The 20,847-nt window shown below is 39.1% G+C and overlaps 1 protein-coding gene across 2 annotated transcripts in view; it reads right to left on the bottom strand.

Annotated features, from left to right (window-relative positions):
• The window catches only part of PPP2R5C (protein phosphatase 2 regulatory subunit B'gamma), a 75,195-nt gene that overhangs the window by 32,381 nt on the left and 21,967 nt on the right, over positions 1–20,847 (bottom strand). The window contains exon 2 of one of the 2 annotated variants that reach the window (XM_031592990.2): positions 15,498–15,621. The exons of the other annotated variant lie outside the window; for it this stretch is intronic. Coding sequence (XP_031448850.1) covers positions 15,498–15,591 — 94 coding nt within the window. The 5' untranslated portion in view covers positions 15,592–15,621. The remainder of the gene's footprint in view (positions 1–15,497; positions 15,622–20,847) is intronic. 2 annotated transcript variants of the gene reach the window in all.

Raw genomic sequence — 20,847 nt, 5'->3', positions numbered from 1 at the left:
TTTCAGTTCTACTTGTAAACAGTTGTTTGTCATGTCCCTCTACCCTCACATGTGCTCTTCCATAGCTTTCAAATGTCTTTGACCTCAAATCTCTCATGGTGCTCATCTGGAGTATTTGCTGTCAAGTTGAGACCGTCCCTAGTTTTAAGGTTTGAAATGATGATTTCAGTATAATAACGATTACTGAAGGTGACCAAGAAACCATCATGATTAGTCCATAATTTTTGTGTAGAGAATGTGTGTGTACTAGAAAAAGAATTCTGAAGAAGTCTTTAATCTGAAGCCATGTGCCAGGGACACATGCTTTCAGTTCACTGCCTGGTGATTTGTGTCAGTTTCCACTTCAAGTAGTTGATAACCTCCAAATTTTAGCTGTTCAGGTTAGCAGACAATATGTGATGGGAGCGTTATGAGGTAATTTTTATTTTACTTTATTTATTTATTTATTTTAGAACCAAGCAGCTCTTTGAGCACTCCTCAAAGGCTGGGAAGGCTGTGGCTATACAAAAGCTATTCCTCATGATTATTCCAAAATCGACATTCTGTGCTATTCACTCCGCCACTCCACATTTGCAGTTTGTATCACTTACGTTCAGTACTTAGAAATTTTGTTTCCACTTATAACCCTGATATCATCCACCCTTACCAGTAACCATAGTTTATTAAATACTGTTTCTGGTCTGCTAATATAATGGGAACATAATTTTTCAGAATCATAAAGCAATGCAAACCATAAGAATGATCTTGATTTCCAGCAATTCCCGACACCAGATGTACACAAATACTGCAATGGCAAGTTTCACGCTAAAATCGGCATTATTTATCCCATTACTCTTCTTGTGAGATAACTTCTAACACATCACAAAAGGTATCCCCAGAAACTAGTATTAGGATCACAAGATAAGCCTCAGATTCCTAAGGATCAGTCTTCTTCCCTTGTTCAGGTATTTCAGGTCTTCCCTCATTTCAGTCCCTGGGTAATTGCTGCATTGACTTACCCAGACTACAGACAGGCAGGCTCTGCCTCTCTATATTTAATGGTATCGATTCTGATTTATCTACTCTGTTTAAAATGCTCAACACCACCTCAGACTGTGGCCTTGCCAGACAAACTCGCTGATGAGTATAAAATATCTTCCTTTCACTGTACAATTGGCATTGACTTTTACATATCAGACTGACTACTCCAGTATCACACTCAGAGGCAAGGTGCTCAGCTGTCAGGACAGTTACCAAGAGTCTTGGCAGAGCACAGACAATCAACCATGAAAGCCAAAATTTAAACAGAGTTCTATGAATGAAAACAAACTCCTTGGAAGCTCCAGGTATTTCTTCAGCAACAATTATTGCAAAACCACAGTAAATGAATTAATGTCAAATGTTCCCACTGGTAACTGTCCTCCCTCATCCCTGACTGCTTCTCAGCTGGTCTGTGACACCATTCTGCAGCCAGAAGGCTATAAGTTACAACTCCATCAGAAGAGATGACTTCTTAAGAGGTAGCACAGAATTAAAAGAATTAAAACATCACTGTGTGCTAACAAGTCCTGATTTTCTCAATTTCAGGAAACAACAAACTCTGCCTATCTTAAAGGAGAATTAGAAAAAGCAAAATGGAAACCAATATTGAAGTTAGGTTTCTAAGAGCCCAGACATGCATGCAATATTGCACGACATTTATGAACTGTAAGACAGCAGAGAATGGACTGTTCTCTGCAAAACTTTTTTTTTTATTCAGACAAAAAAAAAAAAATCACATTTTCAGTTTCGTATTTTGTGCCATTACTGCGTGTCCATGATTGCCCCTTTTCACAGAAGCTCATTTTCCTATGTCAGTATTTAACAGTTCCTGAATGGAGGCTCTAAGGCAAGACAGGGTAAGTCACACAGAACAGCTGTTTGCTAGTATAGACAATAGCCAAAACAGAGTCACACAATTGCTACCACAAAACAATCTGTGGCCAGCAGAACTCACATCATCATTTGAAAGCAGAAGACAAGAAACACTGATAATTTACAGAAAAATACATACAGGAGATACAAATCCTTTTCCTTGTATGAGCACTTTCACTTGTTTGTGAAGGCTCAGCAGAGGTACCAGCCATAGAAAAAAAGAGACTTCTAAAAAGCGCCTGCTGAAAGTAACTGCTTCCTTAGGACAAATGTGTAGAGCAGAAGTTCTCGCCAACTCCTGCTTGCAGGTAGATGGGAAATCTTATCAAACGTGCCTTCAAATCTACTGAAGGGCTACAGCTTTTAAATGATATGGAGAAGTGACATTTAACTGTAAATTAGGGTGCTCTCCAGCACATACCACAAAGCATACTGTTAACACGATGCAGCCCCTTCCAGCAATCAAAAGCAAGTATCAGCATCATTTAAATTGGATGTCATTTAGAAAAGCAAGCAGCATTAGCAGTGTTAGTAGAGCTTTGCAATCTGCACTGCTGTGCTTCAATGTGAGGAGTTTGCTATCTTGCCACAACCATTTTTTCCACAGACATTTCAGCTAATATTACCATGACAGCACTTTGTTCAAAGAATAAGCAGCATTCAACATGCAGAGTAAAGGAAATGGAAGTTGCTAGACATGCAGGCAGAGGGATTGCAGAACATGAGAAAATGAACACAGCTTTAATAGAATTATCATTTTTTTCCAGAACTAGCGATCAAATCTTAAAAAAGAATCACAGAAAAATGGCAAGATGACAAAAGCCTGTCTAACATTTGATCAAGTTCAATTTAAAGTATCTACCTGATTTTGAAATGATTAAATTACTGTTCAAGTCTCAATCAAGGAATACTTCTTCAGATTACACAACTTTCTCTGCATTTCTATTACTTGTCATACTCATTACAGTTCTCTTTGATTTTCTTCAGCAGATTTTCCTGAAAACATGACAGAACTAATTAACACTAAGAGATGTAACTCCCCTAGATAACAGTGTTTTATCTTAATAGGTGATAATAGAAATAAGGGGTTTGGGAGGAAATTTTCCAGTTCATGCATGGAAAGTTTAATTAATGCTATTACTTCTAGCAGCCTTTCAAAATACACTCAAGGAATGCAAGAAATTACTATAATTACATATAATATGCAATATGTTTCATACATTAACTAGCAGCCCTGGGAGCGAGAGTTCTGCTGCAGATTCCTTGAAACAAGCAAGTTATTATGATGCACACAGTGGATTGCAAAAACACACAAAATATCAACAGCAAAATGCTTTATATGGAACTCTACTGATCCTATAGAAATATTGGGGTTTTTTTTTGTTTGTTTTGTTTTGAAAGAAGACAAAAATGACCACAGTAATCAAAGCCACAGGAACACTCAAGCTAAAACACAGTACTTGTATTAAATTCAAGGGAGCATGACATACATAGAAAAATAGTAAGAGGCACAGAAAACGAACAAACTTCTATCTCACTACTGAACATAAAAGGTACATTAAGTGTCATAACAGAACTGCAGTCGAGTCTTATTACAACTCCTTCTGTCAAGTTTGAGGTCCTACTGCAATTACCATATATTATACTTGTGTACATTCCTACTGAGAAGTTTTCAAGTTTTTTTCCTTTTTTTTTCCAAGAACACATTTCCTGTCAGAAACAGGATGTTGAAGGTTGGATGAACATTCAGCCTGACCCAGAACAACAAAGCCCATCATTCTCCAGCAACTCCTGCTCAATAATTAAAATTACAGCCACTCACAGCTTCTGCAAGGAAAACAATAAACCACTTTGATAGTCTGAATAGCTAATACTGTTGTTTTGTTCTAGGCCAATGAGAAGGTGAGCTGAGACCAACAGATGGATGCATTCCATCTGAACTAATGCTCATGCAGCAGCCTGAAACTTCACAAGCATGACCTGCTGTGGGTCAGCTGCCTCTATGCAGCATCACAGTTCTCAGGAGCATTCCAGGAGAGAAATGAGAAGCAGCTGTAAGCAGAGGCTATTTCCACTCCTCTCTGCCTTCAAGGAACTGAGCTGCTGCCATCAATACCTTCTGGCTGATCTCCAAGTAACAGAAATGTGTAACTGGTTTCCATCTTTGGAACTGCACTGCGCCTAACTACTGCTGTTCCACATTCCATAATGCAATTGAACAAAATTGACACCCAAAATATAAGTATTTTTCTACATTTAAAATTTAAAAACAATGCTTGAAATAACATACATGTGGCACATTTTCTAGCTACAATTCAAAAGCAAGCTGCATTTCATTTTCAAGTAGTTCAAACTTCTGGATGTTCAAATGTATTTTTATTTTAGTTTGGTTAAAATCCTGACTGGTAGAGAAAATCCAGCTTTATTTTTCCAGTAAAGGAATAGCACTGGCTTTGCTTCTATGCTGATCTGCTATCTGGATCAAACACAGTCCACTTAAAAAGTGATTCCATCTCTGACAATTTGTGTCTGAAACTAGTCTTAATCTCATAGAACAACACTGGATGAAGCAGGTAGGAGGAGAAAGATTGGATCCCTTGAATTGGATCACTGGATGAAGGAGGTAGGAGCCAGCAGTGTGCCCTTGTGGCTCAGAAGGCAAATGGTATCCTGGGCTCCATCAGAAGAGGGGTGGCCAGCAGGGACAGGGAGGTGATCATCCCTCTCTACTCTGCTCTTGTGAGGCCCCATCTGGAATACTGCATCCAGGTCTGGAGCTCCCAGTACAAGAAAGGCAGGGAGCTGTTGGAGAGGGTCCAGAGGAGGGCCACAAAGATGATCAGGGGACTGGAGCACCTCCCCTATGAGGACAGGCTGAGGGAGCTGGGCTTGTTCAGCCAGGAGAAAAGAAGGCTGCTGGGTGACCTCACTGCAGCCTTTCAGTACCTAAAGGGAGCCTAAAAAGAGGAGGGGAATCAACTCTTTGAAATGGTAGATAACTGCAGGACGAGGGGAAATGGTTTTAAGTTGAGGGAGGGAAGATTTAGGCTGGATATCAGAGAGAAGTTCTTTAGAGAGTGGTGAGGTGCTGGAACAGGCTGCCCAGAGAGGTTGTGGATGCCCCGTCCCTGGAGGTGTTCAAGGCCAGACTGGATGGGGCCCTGGGCAGCCTGGTCTAGCATTAAATGAGGAGGTTGGTGGCCCTGCATGTGGCAGGGGGCTTGGAGATTCATGATCCTTAAGGTCCCTTCCAACCCTGGCCATTCTGTGATTCTGTGAAAGATGCCTGAAGTCATTAAGTAAAGAGTAATTTAAGTTTTGTGTTTCTAAATAAAGAAATCTCTTTACACAAATGAAAGGCTTCTCACTGGACTGTGTGATTTTCCTTATTTGAAAGAATACAGTCTTCTATTTAGTGGGGAAAAAAGTACACTAAAGACTGCTAGAATTAAACAAGCTATCAGACTACTAACAACAAATCCTTCCCTCCCTCCCTCCCCCCCCCCAAAAACAAAAAAAAACCCACAAACCATCATGGCTTAATAAGCTTAAGAGAGCCAGAAAGTCCTGAGAAGCACAAGCAGTGTCAGCAAAGCTCAGAACAGGTGCTTCACAGCACTAATCCACTGTGAAAGCTGCAGTCTTTGGGGAGTCCAGAGCTGAAGGCAGTTGCTGGTGGCAGCAGTAACAATGAGACTGAACTGTGGTTTGGATGATAGAGAAACTTTATGTAATAGCATTTCACTGGCAAAGATTTTAAATGGGAGATTAAGTACTTTAACTTGTAATCAAGTAGAAAAAACCTGCTATCATTCTATGCTGTCTGGCACAATTTTAAATATTAAACAATCTGGGACTCTGAATGACTTCCAGCAACATTTTTTTTTTACAGGTGCACACGGTAAGTATTGATGAGAAAATGACCGATGTTTCTCAATGGATAAACAGCAAATAAGCTCCACACCTCACTATGCAACGACTTTTTCAGAAGTGGAACAAAATCATCCTGCCTCTAAAGGCCTGCTTTAAAAAGAATGTTATCTCAAATCCACCATTCTTTTTGAAATCTCACAAAATTAAAAAACAAAAAAGCACCTTGAGAACAGATGTGTACTTCAAAGCTAACTGAAATAAGCATTTTTAGCCTAGATTAAAACATATTAAAATTATAGAGAAGAATTCACAAGTGCATAAATACTTGAAAGGCAATGTAACATGAAGAGAAAAAAAACGGGAATGCTTATACAGGAAATGACAAGTGTAACAAGCAGAAAGGGGTTTGAGCTAATGAAATAAAAAATCCACCTGAAAATTAGGGAGAAAAATGACAGCAAGTAAAATCAAACAGACAGAGGAAGGGAAAAAGAAAAAAAGAAAAAAATCTTTGTCTTAACAAGGGAAGAAGGAAACCAAAGAGATAAAGAGCTGTCAGAGCTTTGGGGCACTCACACAGTAACACCCACTTTAAACACAAAGCACTTACTCGTAACATATGGGAAAATCCTCTATTTCCTAGCTCTTACGTGTACTTACAAGATGCAACTAACTTTGTGTCCATCTTCTGTAGTATAATAGTCTGAAGTTTTGCAGAAACAGATTTATTATGCAACAACTGTATTAATTATAGAGTTTTATATATGAGAACTCTCTGAAAAAATGAAGAACTACTGCCAAGATTTAAGTTACATTATTTTAACACAATGCACAACCAACCACAAAATACGAAATACCTAGGCTACTTCCTAAACATCCTATCAGCCTGCTTCTCCTTCTCACTGTTCTACTTGCTAAACCCTGGATTACTGCTTGTCTTCTATTAGGCACTTCTGAACGATAAAATATATAAATTTAATGATGGAATTCAGAATAAGTACTAACAGATAGAATAAGATTTCACTGAAGAATGCTGGGTTACATGTTGGCTTAGAAAGAGATGACATAATAGATAAGAAAGCATGACCAAGGTCTGTTTTTCTATATGGCCAAACTTAAAGAGTTCCACATTTCAGAGCAATGTAACTTCATGCAAGAAGTTTAGTAAGTTGTAACATAAACACAGCTGCATGATTTGCCACTTTGTCGTAAGCTGACATTTATTTTTACATTAATCAAACACACCCATAACTTCCTCGGTAAAAAGTCTAAATGAGCTTTCCAAACTCTTCATTATTTTCAAAATCAGAAATAGGATGTGGAAAATGCAAGTCTTTTTGAAAAGTCTATCCATAGGAAGGGTTGTAACAGTGAAGGTAACTGAATCTGCATGCAAACAGAGATTCTGAAGGACCTTTCAACGGATACTGAGCATGCTCCTTAAAAAATCTGCTGTTCAGCTCATGAGCTTTTCTATTATTGGTATAAGCAACACTTTTTTAGCTTCATGTTTAGGAACCTTGTGTGATGCACCTTAGGTAAAAGAAACAGCCAAGTGTGATAGCAGCAATGTTTTGGAAAGTAACCTTAGAACTAACTAGGTCAGTAACCTGCTTAGCAGCCACTCCTTGCCGTGTCAACAGCCAACGACAATTACTTCAAATACTAACAACAGTTACTAGCAGATCCCTGCTGGGAACTAAAATTCATGATTTAGGAAAAGAAGTTTTGACTTATGTAAGAGAAAGTCAATTATGTCCATTTGAAAATGTACCAAAATACATGGTTTCAACATTACCATGTTTTAAGACAGACATATTGAAGACATAATACACCTGCACATTTTGTTGGTAATGGGTGCTTAAGAATTTTCCATTTAACTCAATTCAAAACAATCACTACTATATAATATGGCATCATTTCATAATTTCCTTGTGTACATTGACAAATACATTCATTTCCAAAAAGATGCTTTCAGCCTTGTGTTTACTCTGATTGAAAGGTCAGCAAGACCTTAATTTTCTACTGGGAAAGGAATAAAACCAAAATATTTATATCATGCACATAAATAACAGCACACAAACCTCACCTTCCTCCCCCCCCCCCCAAAAAAAAAAACAACAAAACAGATCCTGTGCATCAGATTTTGGATTTTAAGATAGTTTCTATAGAAGATTACACGTGAAGTAGAGGCAAAAGAAAGTGACCTAGGAAGAAATTGGTTCTTGTCTAAAGGCTAACTACAGTTCCCTATTTCACTCAAAGTGCAGATAACACACCTTCCTTAATCTATTTATGGAAGTTCAAGCTCTGATCATTTTGCCAATTTTCATTCCAGTATGTGAATGAACCTAGGAAACCTCTGAAACAGCACTGACATTTACGTTCCTTCACTTTAAATAGAACAGCAGAAATTTGGTTCTGTGTGAAAATACATATTTGGTGGCTTGAATTTAAAAATACATTAAAGAACTTCCATAAAATTACTCAAAATAGAAAGTGTTTCTGAGTAGACTGCTATAATCAACTAAAAAAAGTAAAAAACAAGTAATTTTTTAGTTAGCTTTTAACATCTTCTAGGTTTCATAGTTCATCTTTAACTTACAAAGAAAATATTTACTTCGTAAGATTCAGACACCTATCAGTAACAAGAGCAATTATGAAAATTGAAGCACTGAAGCCTGACAAAACTGTCACTTCCACCTTTGATAATGGTTCACTCAGCCCCCACCCTCTAATTTTAACTGCATTAAAAAAAAATCTTAATTGGCAGAGAGTAGAAATGCTGTTGCACAACCTGTATGCACAGAGGCAGATTTGGGTTTAAAGCACCACACATTCAGGACATCCTTTAACTCCATTGTGTGGCCTTTAAAGACCAGAGTGTGGGCAGCAGCCAAGCACAGACAACACTGTAATTGCACCGGTACAGGTCGCATAGGTCAGGCATAAAGGTTCAAATGCAAAAGCCACTACCACGAGAGGAACATCTTATCTGCACAGATATAAGTATTCCTGTATCTTAAACGTTGCTGGTGCCCACTAGACCTATATACTGGTTTCAAGTACTGTTTCAGTAACCAGCAGTAGTTACAGGGATTTAGCTGACTTAACAGAAGTGAAAATTATTATTAAAAGATTTGAACAGAAATAGGGACATTTTTTTCCGAAGTGATCGCATTGAATTTTCATGTTGAAGTGAAAATTGCCAAACAAGAATTTTGATGCCTGAATAAGAAGTGAAAACAGTATGTACTTACACTGATATAATTTTGCTTCCTTTGATGGGAGTACAAATTACACCGTGACTCAATAAATGCAACTAAAATATCAGATGACTGTTCCTCTAATTTAATGGAATTTTTAGTACAGAGAGCCCCCTCTAAAGGCTTTTTTTTTTTAATATATACAGTTGTACTCTGAGAGGTTTTAAATGCAGCATGAACACTTGACATTCTCATTGTTTCCAGCAGCTTAGTTTATACACACGCACTTCATACACAAAGATTTAGACGAAGACTAGAAAAGAAAATAAGTGCAGCAGCAGTGATAGAAATATAGAATATACAGAGAAAGAGCAACAACAAGATAAAATATATCCACGGGTGCAAAGTGAAGAGTTAATAAGCATGTCATCATGCTAAACCCAGCAGGAATGATAAATAACAAATCTCCTTTAGATCTGCTCTTGGTCAAGTATCAAAAATGCTTCCCATGAGTTCCTTCAGGAAACAGCAGTTTAAAAAACCACCACATCAGTCTATGTCTGCTATGCACAATGGCTATGTCTGGATGCCTTCCTAAAACCATTATAAGAGGCAAAACACTAACAGTCCTTGGATAATTACCTAATACTAACCAATGAAACTCACAGTATGCATTTCAATATCTTATAGATATGAGACCTAAGCCTGTTAAGAACAGAACTGCTACTTGTTCTCTTTCAGAGCAACACTTTTCAAAAAGAATGGTATGTGAGTTTCAGTGTACCACTGGTTACACAATGTTAGGGAGCAGTACTGGCCAAAAACATGCTATGAGGATGCAGGAAACTTTTAGTGAGAAGGATGACTATGAACTCCAGGAGTGAGGCTCAACATCAGAGTGGGTGGCTCAATGAGAAGGAATGGCTATCAGCCAAAACAAGTTGCCTATGCTCAAACCTTGAGATTATCCAACTGTAGTTGGCTCCCTCAGCTGAGATCCAAAGCCAAAAATATTCATAACCCATGAAAAGGACAGAAAATAAGTGCCAAACATGGGAAGTCCCATTAACTGGATTAGCAGGTGAGGAAAGAAAGATGGCTGTGCCAAAGGCCTTCAAATATTTCCACTAACTAAAACATACCTGTAGTTTCAGAAGTAGTTGTCAGTGCATTTTAAATTCACTAAAATAATCACAATGGTTCATTTATGTGACGGAAGCATCTCTGTCAAAAATGATTAAGAGGCACTAATCTGTGCACCTTCCCTCCCTAAGATTTTACTCTGACAATAAAGACTCATTGTATCCTAAATGCGTACTAAATAGAAATGTGTTGAAGGCTTAAAGAGTATTAATATTTAAACAAACATACATAACTCAAAACAGTTAAAGCTGACTGTGTATGTTATGTTTACGAGTTCTAGCTTACTCAAAAGATATTTTAGTTATCCACGTTCTCTAAAAACACATACCTGCCACATAGCTTTTAGACTGCCACTGAGCAGCTAACAGAGCATTAAGAAACAAAACAGTGGTTTTGTGTGCTATTTTTAATCGTACAAGTAGTTCCAGCTACCCTATCTTTAGTACTTCGCAAAAACAGTGAGAATCATAAAACAGCATAATAGTTCTTGTGAAAGCAGCACACAAAATTGAGTTACTACAGATGTAAAAGTACCAATAGGTACACTGGCATCAAACACATTAAGGAATCTGCTTTAATAACCAAAGGGAAATACTGTTCTTTGAATTTGAAAACATACATTATACACACACACACACACAGATATAAAATCAATTTTAAAGTAACAGTAAGGCCAATCATTTTTTGTCCTACCTGCAACAAAGAATTACAGCATCACATAATTTTCACCAGAAGTAGCATCCTCATTCCCACTTGGCTAATATCTCCCCTCAAAGCACTGTGAAACACAGATGGAACTGTTCACATTGTCCAGTCTCGTTTTAAGCAGAGATTCCACACTCCCTTTTGCAGTCTTGTTCTCAAGCTTAAATGCTTTCATGGTGAAAAAGTTCTCTTTTTGTATTCAATGGCAATCTCTCATGTTGCAGCTTGCATTTGTCACCTTTACTCAAGCACTGTGCATCCCTGAGAAGTGCTTGGCTCTGCTTCCTCATCCCCTCTCCTCCTGACAGCTGAAGAAAATATCACCACTCAGCCCTTCCTTCCTCAGGCCAGCAAACCCAGTTCTCTCAGCCTGCTTTTGTACATTGCGAGATTAATGGCTGCTGCTCTTCATGCTGAATTTACCCTGCATTACTGCTGAAGTGTGAGCTTTGGCCTCTACTTCTATTTAATTCATTACTAAATTGATTTTTTTTTTTAGGCTCAGAAACAACTCCTGAGAAGTAAAAGCCCTCACGATATTTCAGGAAGTATTGATAGACAAATAGCTACAGGCCAATTATTTTTTCAGGAAAAAGAGACATAACCTTTTTTTGTTTGTTTAAATGAAATAAATGTGCTGTTCTCCTTTAAAAAAAAAATGCATATCACATGTTCAAATGCATTATGCAGCTCACTTAGGAGTTGTTTCAACTCACTGTCAAGGGAACTTGACCTTCTATATTGAAATACTAAAATACAAAGTAGAAATGCACCTATCAATAGGTAGAGTGCTCTTGGTTGCCCTAAGGTGGTCCAAATTTAAGGAAAGCACCAACAGGTGCTCGACACTGTGTTAATACCAAACTGAACCAGTAGTTTTCATTGGGCTTTTACAGGAATGCAAATTCCCATCCAAATCCTCAGATGTTTGCATTAAAATAATGTTACCACTTATATCTTTGGTTATATGCTGTAGACAAGCATTACGTGAAGATGGAATATAAACTACCTTCCATTATCCCTTGTTCAAGATTAAAAGGAGCACATTAAAGAACAAGCAAAGTTAATTACTGCACTTTTTATAAATCTGAATGAAATTAAATAAATCTGAGCCCATCAAAAATTCAAAATGTTTTGTTCCCCTGGAAAGCAGAGGAGAATGGATGACAGGATATCTGAAACAGGTGATGGCCTACAGGAAGCCTCAGTGCAAGCTGACAGGATCAGGGCGTACACATCCTCCTTCCCACACAACTTTCATCACGTCTTGCAAAATATCTTGAAAATTATTTTGAAAAAGCGTGAATAGACAACATTACCAACTGCAGCAGTCAGCAACTAGGCCACTAAGGCAACTGCTATGCTCTGCTAATAATTCTGCCAGTGGAGATCAGATTTTTGCCAATATTTTGTTCAAATATCTGTCCATATCTTAAATTTGTAAAAGCATTAGGGCTTTCACTATCAATGTTAAGATAGTTTTCTTACAGCAGTCAACTGTATTTCTAATGAAAAAATATGTGCCCCTCTCAAATGAACAAACATCTATGATCCGCCTACAGAAAGAACCAAGATCCCTTATTTATTGAGTGCAATCTGTACATTGCAATCTACAGCTTTCAGCAAGACTGCTCAGCAGTAAATATGAACTGGTAACTCTGAAGGCTAGTGACAAATGTTAACTGTTTGCCCTAATCTACACTGCTTTCACAGCTGCTTTCTTTGCTTAAAGCACTGAGATGAAGGCCCAATTCCTTGCCCCAGGCCTCATCTCAGTTACCTGGAACAAGGCTCTGAGTGCACTCCCATCACCCTAGGGCTTCAGCTGCCAGAAGGTCTCCATAAGGAGAAAGCAGCATCTTGAAAATACCACCCTGCTTTGCTTTCCTCTTGCACCTTTTCTCTGCTGTCCTTATGTCATCTCCTGGCAAAACATACACAGACCAGCTGCTTTATCTACTCCATTTTTACTTGCTTCTCTTTGTACACAAGCTTCTACCCAGGATCACGAAACACAGCAGTTATTCCATACTCATGACAGCTGCTCTATATGAAATGGTGATTTTCTTAGCTTTAGCTTGTTCCAAGATGAGCTAAGCTCATCATGAGCACCAATAATGAGCAGTTCAGCTGACCATCATGTGCTATTCTTTGTACTCTAGAACAATCAATGCAGCAACAGCGCAACTGGAAAGCCTGCTGCAGGTGGAAAGACCAAAGGGCTTACCACCCCTCCTGAGCCAGTGCTTTCAGCATAAGCAAATAAGAGACCGAGGGCTGTGTGCCACGTGCATTCACTCTGTGGCTGTACTCTCCCAGTGTTTGGTGTTTTCCACAATAGGTCCAAAGTCATATTCTGCAGGTCTGATTTCCACACACTGGTCTCAGGCAACTGCCAGCAGCCCGACTGTGACAAAGGGCAGAGCCTCATAGTACCAAACCAGGAAAGGAGAACAGATCTAGTAACAGCCATCAGGGTCAGCCAACAGGTCAGTGCTTGCCAAACAAGTCCACAGTGACTTCAAGCCAGGTAGTCAACATATCAGGATCCAGAGAGATGAGGTACACACCAAAGATAAAGCTGTAACCTGGATGAAGCAATGGCAAGGCCAAGGGCCTGACCTGAACAACAGCTCCAGAGTGAAGGACTAGGCCTGACCTTTACACTGCAAAGGGAAGTAATTCTACTAGGAAATCAATCCTATACTGCAACAGGTGATGTAAAAGGACAACTGTAACAACAGCACGGATTGGGGCAAACAGTAAATCTTTGTCATTAGGCTTCAGTGTTATCAGTTCATTTTAATTACTAATTATATATAGTACTGTTCTGTTAGTCTTCATTTGGGAGGCAAATCAGTATTGCTTACATCAGAGCAGCTATCAGTATGAGCTTCACAAAAGAATGAAGTAAGGTGTGTATGGATGGAAGAGATGCATTCCCCTCCCTGCTCCCCATGATCTCCAAAGAAATTCCTCTGGGCTATAATAGCAGACACTCACCTAATTTCCTGCCTTTTGAAAAATGCTAAATTATCTCATAGTACTTTCTTAATTGCTTAAAAGAAAGTTGACTCTTCACTCATTAAATAAAACAAAACCAACAAAAAAACACAAACATAACAAAATCCTTAACCTCAACCTTACTAGCGTATTATCACGCATACCAAAAATGTTGCATTTAGGAAATTTCAGAAGCTTCTTAAAATACACTTTCACAATTACGTATTTGATCCGAGCAACAAAAGGGATAGCAGATTCACCAGTGTGAACCTTTTTCCATACCAAGACAAAGGATTGCTAAGGTTCAGCATTATAATATTTCACAGTTCTGCTTCAAACATTTTTTTTTCCTAAAACAGATTTGCGCCTTTAAAAGATGGAGCTTCTACCCTTCCAAAAGGTATGATTAAATTAAGGTGATTTGTGCAGAACGAAAAGCTACAGCTCAGGCAGACACAATTATATCCCTTGACAACAAGCAAAGCCCTTATTCTAACTCAAAGGAATTCTACCACATTTCCCCCCACTAACAGACCAAAATTAGAGTCTTCTAGAATGCATTCAATCTCACTTTAGACAGAGGATAAGGGTCTCTCACAAGTAAAAAGACATCATGATTTCTCCCCACATATGCTGACAACTACCACTGTTTAGAGGAGCAGGCTCCTGACCGTTGTTTGTTTGTTTAAAAATTAAACTTCCAAAGGAAAATATTTTCAGCATATGGAATACTCATAAAAAACTAATTATTTTCAGTACCAACAGCTACCCTGTGCCTGAGTAAGCTGCGAAGCTAAAGGTAATCACAAGCAGCATCAGCTTTGTTTCTTCCAGATAAGTGCCATTGTTCAATGTGTGATCTCATCTAATAGATGTTCTGTTTTCATAAAAAGTTCTAAAAACAAAGCCAACTTGAGGAAGATGTTAAATAATAAATGCTTTGATTGGTTAAGAAGCTGGTTTTAGCCACTTAAAAAACAAAAAGAAGTCATAGAATCACAGCAATACAAAATTTCACTAACCGCAAAAACAGAAAAGACACAATATTATGCAGAAGCTTCCTATCAAAATACATTTTCTCTAGGAACTACACAACATGTACATTTCCAAAGCAGCAATTTTATAAACCCAGGAGGACGTATCCTGTGCAGCGATTTAACATCCAGCACAGCATGAGCCAACATAAGTGCTCGCTTGTTAGGGCTGAGCTGCTTCTCTTCTAAGAAATGCCTTATGAATGCATAAAGGATATTTCCCTAATGTATGTCATATCTCTCTCCCTGCCCCCCAACAAGACCAATTCTTCCACATGCTGCAGTGCATCTGAAAAGCATTCCAACCAAGCAACGCACACACAGCAGCCCTGAAGCACACCCACCGTTTGTCCCTATTCTATAGGAACTGTATATGGATAACTTGGCTCTTCCCTCCCCCTCCCCCGCTACCTTTCTGGGGTAGTGACTTCACATCCTTTGACATCAGCGCTTGCTGAAAGGGGGATGGGAGAGTTGCAGCAGAAAGCAGCAAAACCTGCTTTTAGCCGTGCGTGCGATGCCTGCGTGCGTGCCCAGCCTCCGTGCGGAGCTCGGAGCCGGCTGCCCGGCTACAAAGGGCTCCCGCAGGAGCCGCACCGCCCCGGAGCCGGCCGGGGGGTCGCGATCCGCCACGACTCACCTCTGATGTGCAAAAGGGCCACGGGCTGGAAGGGCCCGTTGGAATTGGCTGCGTCAACCACCATCCTGCTGCCGGCTCTGTTACATGTCAACATCTAGGCTCCGCCGGGCAAGGCAGCGTATTCCTTAAGGCAAGAAACCGGCCTCCATTTTAGTTTAAAAAAAGACAGAAACTGAAGCGCTCTGCAGCTGGAGGGAACTGGCTGCTGGGTGATGTCAGCGGGCTGGAGGAGCCCCATTGGCTGAGGGCCGCAACTTAAAATGACACCGGGCGAGCCGCGAATGGGAGGCGGCCGGGCGGCAGGCGGCGCGCCCCCCAGCGGCCGGGCTCAGGGAGCAGGGCGGGCGGCACGGGGCAAAGGGCTGCGCCGGCGGCCGGCGTCGCACGCGGCTGTGGCCCGCTGCTCGCGTTCACTAACGTCTGTTAAAGCAGCGCATGCCTTGTTTGCTGTATAATGATAATAACAAAACCGAAAAAGTTTAACGTTTCTTTCAACAAGGCTGCCAAGAATTGCCACGCAGGAGGCCAACTGCGAGCACCGTCTTCTACATCTTTACATTTCAAAAGCCATACGAAAAGCTGCTCCCAGTGAGATGGGTCTTTGACTTGTTTTTAGCAGCAGCTTGCAAGTAGAAAGCCCTACGCACGCTCCAATGAAGTGCCTTATGGCTGGTTGCTGGCATGGGTTTGTCACGGACAAAGCCATACACGGGGCATTTGGGAACTGAAGAACGCACACTCCAAGCTCATTTGAGTGTTTCTTGCACATAAACAAACCTACACTTCAGCTTAACTCGCTGGTAAACTTGGACATAGCAGAACTATGTAAGCTCAGTAGAATGGAAGTGTTGCAGCAGTAAGAACCAGGACACAGTCACAGAAAAATTTTGCTGCACAAAGCCAGAAATACAAAAAAAAAAAAAATAGCATAGTTATTTTTACACTTTTTACTTACATTACTTTGGGTATCTGTAAGAAGACCGTAAGAAACCTCCTCTTTATCACAGGAGATTTGAAGATGTGTTTTTACAGAGAGTTACTTGAAGGCCCATTTTGTCTCTTGGATACCGTGCATCTGGGAGTGACATCCAGCGACACAGACAATGCAGCTGTACTACCCCCAAATCTGCACTGCTCCCCAAACACTATTTGCACCAGCATGTCACCTTTTTTGGCATTCAAATTATTTGATCTACAACATTTTCCTACCTTATGATAGAGGAGTACATCCAAAAACAAAAGATGCCTTTCAGTTATATAATTTGCTAATGAAGTTTTTGAGGAAAAATCATCAGGCACACACACAGCTGGCTGGAAAAATTGTAGCAAGCTACAGTAATACACTGCCAAATGTAAGTTAGAGCTATACTGAATATTACTGAATTGGATGAAGGGAAAAGACTAATTGGGATAGGTAAGAGAAGAATATTTCCTCGTGATACATGAAGGAATCAATTAGATTTACTGCTGAATGGACCTGACTTAAAGTAGCACCTCATGGATGTTCAAGAAAGATACAAAACCAATACAAAAGCCTGAACAAAAACAGTCTAGAAATATTGCTTACTAAAACATATCAAGTGGGTGTTTTTTGTGTTGTGTTTTTTTTATATATGTATTTTTAATAGGAGGGTGAAAGTGGGTGGCTGTTGTATGGAGTTTTTTGCAGGGGGAGTAGGGAAGTAAAAATAACTAGACTGTATCCAAGTGTTTTAGAAAGTAATTACGGAGTTGGAGAGAATTAGTTCTCCATTCACTAAAGACAGTAAATTCCTCCAACATCAAGGAGGATTAACTTAAATACTAAACAAAATCCTTTCACAATAAAAAAATGAAGCAAACTAAAACTGCAAACTTTTTCTCCAAATTAAAAATAGCCAAACATAACGTGTGATATAAATGTAGCTGATCTTGCTTTTAGGTGCCATTTGTGGAATACATAAACTTCTGATGCACTTTTAAGCCTCTTCTCCAAGACTGCAGAGATTCAGATCATACATTCTTCCTGTCTAGACAAAAGCACAGTAGATATAATTTCAAAAATGACAGTTTCTATATTCATATATTCCTTGGGTATACCTTAGATTTTAAACTTTAGTCTTCTAAAAGAAAGACTACCCCAGGGAGCCTTGTAACAAGACTAGATTTAAAACCAAAGCCAAGATTGAACCCAACCAGAAAGTGCTCTGCAAGATCTTGATAGATGAAGGAGGAAAGAATAGCTAAATATTTCAGCAATATTTTCATATGTAGAATTTTACAGTTAAATTCTGTTTCATTTTCATATCTCAAGTGAAATTAGACTGTTCTATAGTGACAAGTCTCAATATGATGAAGCAAAAACTATATTTAAAATTGCAGTTTATCTGGTAACCTCATCTTTGCAAGGCAGCTGCCATTCCTCCTCTCTACTTGCATCTTTGCTGTAATGGTCAAATGCTGCTTCTGTTTGTTGTGACTTCCCTGCAAAGACTGAAGTGGGTAGGTATGAAGGTACACAACCACTGTACTGTAACAACAAAGCAAAGTAGTAATGTTACCTCAATTACAGTGTGATTTTCTATTTCATTCATAAACATGGCTTGAAAAGCTAGAGATTCATTTGCAGAATTTCTGTAATGGTTTAAGGCCAATCCTCTAAATTCTTGGAGTTGGAGAACTTCAATCTTTACAAAGCTTTCACTTCATTCATTAAATTTAGTATCTTTTCACCAGTTACAGGTAAGTGGTACATCCTGCTAGGGAGGGTCATATAGCTGCTCTATGCTTCAGCCTTAAGACATTTTATTTGCCACCAAAAGAAAACTGAATTAGGAATTGCTTTGCTAATGAGAAGGGGAAGAATATTAGGGCAAACTGAATAGTACTAACGAATATCAATGAGAGGAAGAAGTCATTTAAACAAATTTGTGAAGACAATTTTGTTGCAACAGAATAAAAAAACATTAATTCTAAAAATGGGTAGCTGAAGTTAACAAATAAACAGCAAATATGCATTGACAGTATAGCAAAACCGTTGCAGGTCTCCTCTGAAGCCTGCTCCTCACATTAAATTTCCTGACAAGAAGAATGACGGAAAATCCTATCAAGATCTCAGGATATGTTTAAACGTGTTACATTTAGGAGCTAGCACTGTAGCTGGAGAATTCTCTTTAGCCTTTCAGCATATCTGGCATTTCCTTCAGAACAAATGCTCCATTTGAGTTGTCAAGTAAAAAACAAACAACAACAAAAAAGCACACAAAACAAAACAAAGCCACCAACAGCCCTCCTCCCAAACAACAAATTCACCTGGACAAAGCTTGCCTTTGCTTCTGTTCTGGACTTTGTGTTATTTCCATGAAGACACCTTAAATGGTTACCTCTCACCAAATAAGTTGGGACTACCAGACTGGGAAAGGAGGGAGGCAGGGAAAACGTTATTTAGGATACCAAAGGCATAACTCTATGACTACTGGCACCACTATTCCTCAGTAACGTAAGCTAGTTCAGTTGCAGATTGCTTTCAGTCCTCTTCCTGCATTCCCATCTGCTTCCATGGTCTTTCAACCACAGAAGGAAATGAGTTGGGATGAGTCAAGTCATTTCCATAATCTGGTTCACCAAACAGCCATGCAGAAAAGGAATGGGAATAAACAGGACTAGGTTTTATTGTAGGATTGATTTTTTTTTTCCCTCCACTTGGAAGAGACCCTTAAGGGTCATTTAGTCCAGCTCCCCTGCAATGAGCACGGGCATCTACAGCTCAGTTAGGCTGCCAGCCTGACCTTGGGTGTCTTCAGGGATGGGGCTTCTACCACCTCTTTGGGCAACCCATACCAGTCTCATGACTCTCACTGTAATAAAAAAAAAAAAAAACAACTTTTTCCTTATATCCAGTCTCAATCTCCCCTCTTTTATTTTGAGATCATTACCCTTGTCCTACAGACCCCACTAAAGAGTCTGTCCCCTTCTTTCTTACAGCCCTCCCTTTCGATACTGAGAGGCTGCTCTCTGGTCTCTCTAAGCCTTCTCTTCCTTGGGCCACACAGCCTCAGGTCTCTCAGTCTGTCCTCACAGGGAAGGTGTTGTTGCCCTCTGGATGCACTCTAAGAGATCCATGTACTTCCTTTACTGAGGGCCCCATATCAGGACACAGTACTTCAGGTGAGGTCTCACCAGAGCAGAGTAGAGAAAGTTTCATCCAAGAAAGGTTGTTTTTTTTTTTTCCCCCTTTAGGCAAAATTTATCACTCTTGCAAATGATGCAATGCTACAGAAAAGGGTCTCCTCCCAGCCCTGAAAACTGAGTTCAGAAAGTTACTTGAGGACAACAACTGTTTTAGGGAAGAAAAGAAAGCAAGTGCTGTACAGTCTAGAGAAGAAGCTGCAGCAATGGGAAAGATACTGGACTCCCTCATACAACATTTTAGCTCAATTCCAAGAGACAGAAGCAAAAAAAGTTCTTGAAGCAAACAGAGGCAGTAAACACTAAATATTCTGATATCAAGATAAGAAAAAAAAACATTACTTGAGTAAATAAAATAGATCTGAACCATCATTTAGCTTCCCTAAAGACTAAAACCCGGAGAAAAGATGGCATTCTACATTCAGAGTCAAAAGATCATTAACATTTACTTACTGGTACACAGAAAAAAAAAATCATTAAAATTAAATTGATAAACATCTACCTAGACTAAATTTGTCTCTATCTGCATCTCCTTATATTTGCATAGTCACTGAAGCACACGCAGACTCAACGAGACCAAGTTTTTCTTCAGCCAACACCATATACTCAGAACATTTTTTAAGTGGAGAAAAGTTAAAGAATATATAGTAAGCTCAGAAATCCGCACAACAAAATAAAAAATAATTAAAAAGAACTGTCTTTTAAAAACAGAATTTGGTGCAAAAACATACCTCCCTTGGCAGATAGCAGAGACTCTTTTTCAAGTATCGACAACCTATTTCAACTAAACCTTGTATAGAAGCCAACACATACCGATATTACTCCTGTATGTGGTTTTAATACACAAATCACAAGTCATTTTCAGGAAATGAAGCTTAAAATCACATTTAAGAGTAAAATCTTGAAAGCATGATAATTATACAGCAAACACTCATACATTTGAGTGTATAAATATTAAATACAATGTTTGATTAGTAGATGTCTTATGAAAGCAGCAGTTTAGTGTGATAAAAATGTTTAGGTCTGACAATAGTGAAAACCTGTGCAATGGACAGAATGCTCTCTTTATAAATATGAGCATAATAAAACATTTTAAGTGATTTAAACTCCGAATAAAGAGGTTAGACTACACAATTTAAAATATGGTGTTGTCTGGTGTTGTCTTATTTTCTATTTTAATGTG

The sequence above is a fragment of the Phasianus colchicus genome, chromosome 5, assembly GCF_987193195.1.
Source record: "Phasianus colchicus chromosome 5, bPhaCol1.hap1.1, whole genome shotgun sequence".
Classification (NCBI taxonomy): domain Eukaryota; kingdom Metazoa; phylum Chordata; class Aves; order Galliformes; family Phasianidae; genus Phasianus; species Phasianus colchicus.
Note: the sequence above shows the minus strand (reverse complement) of the source record. Positions and strands in the feature narration are given on the sequence as shown.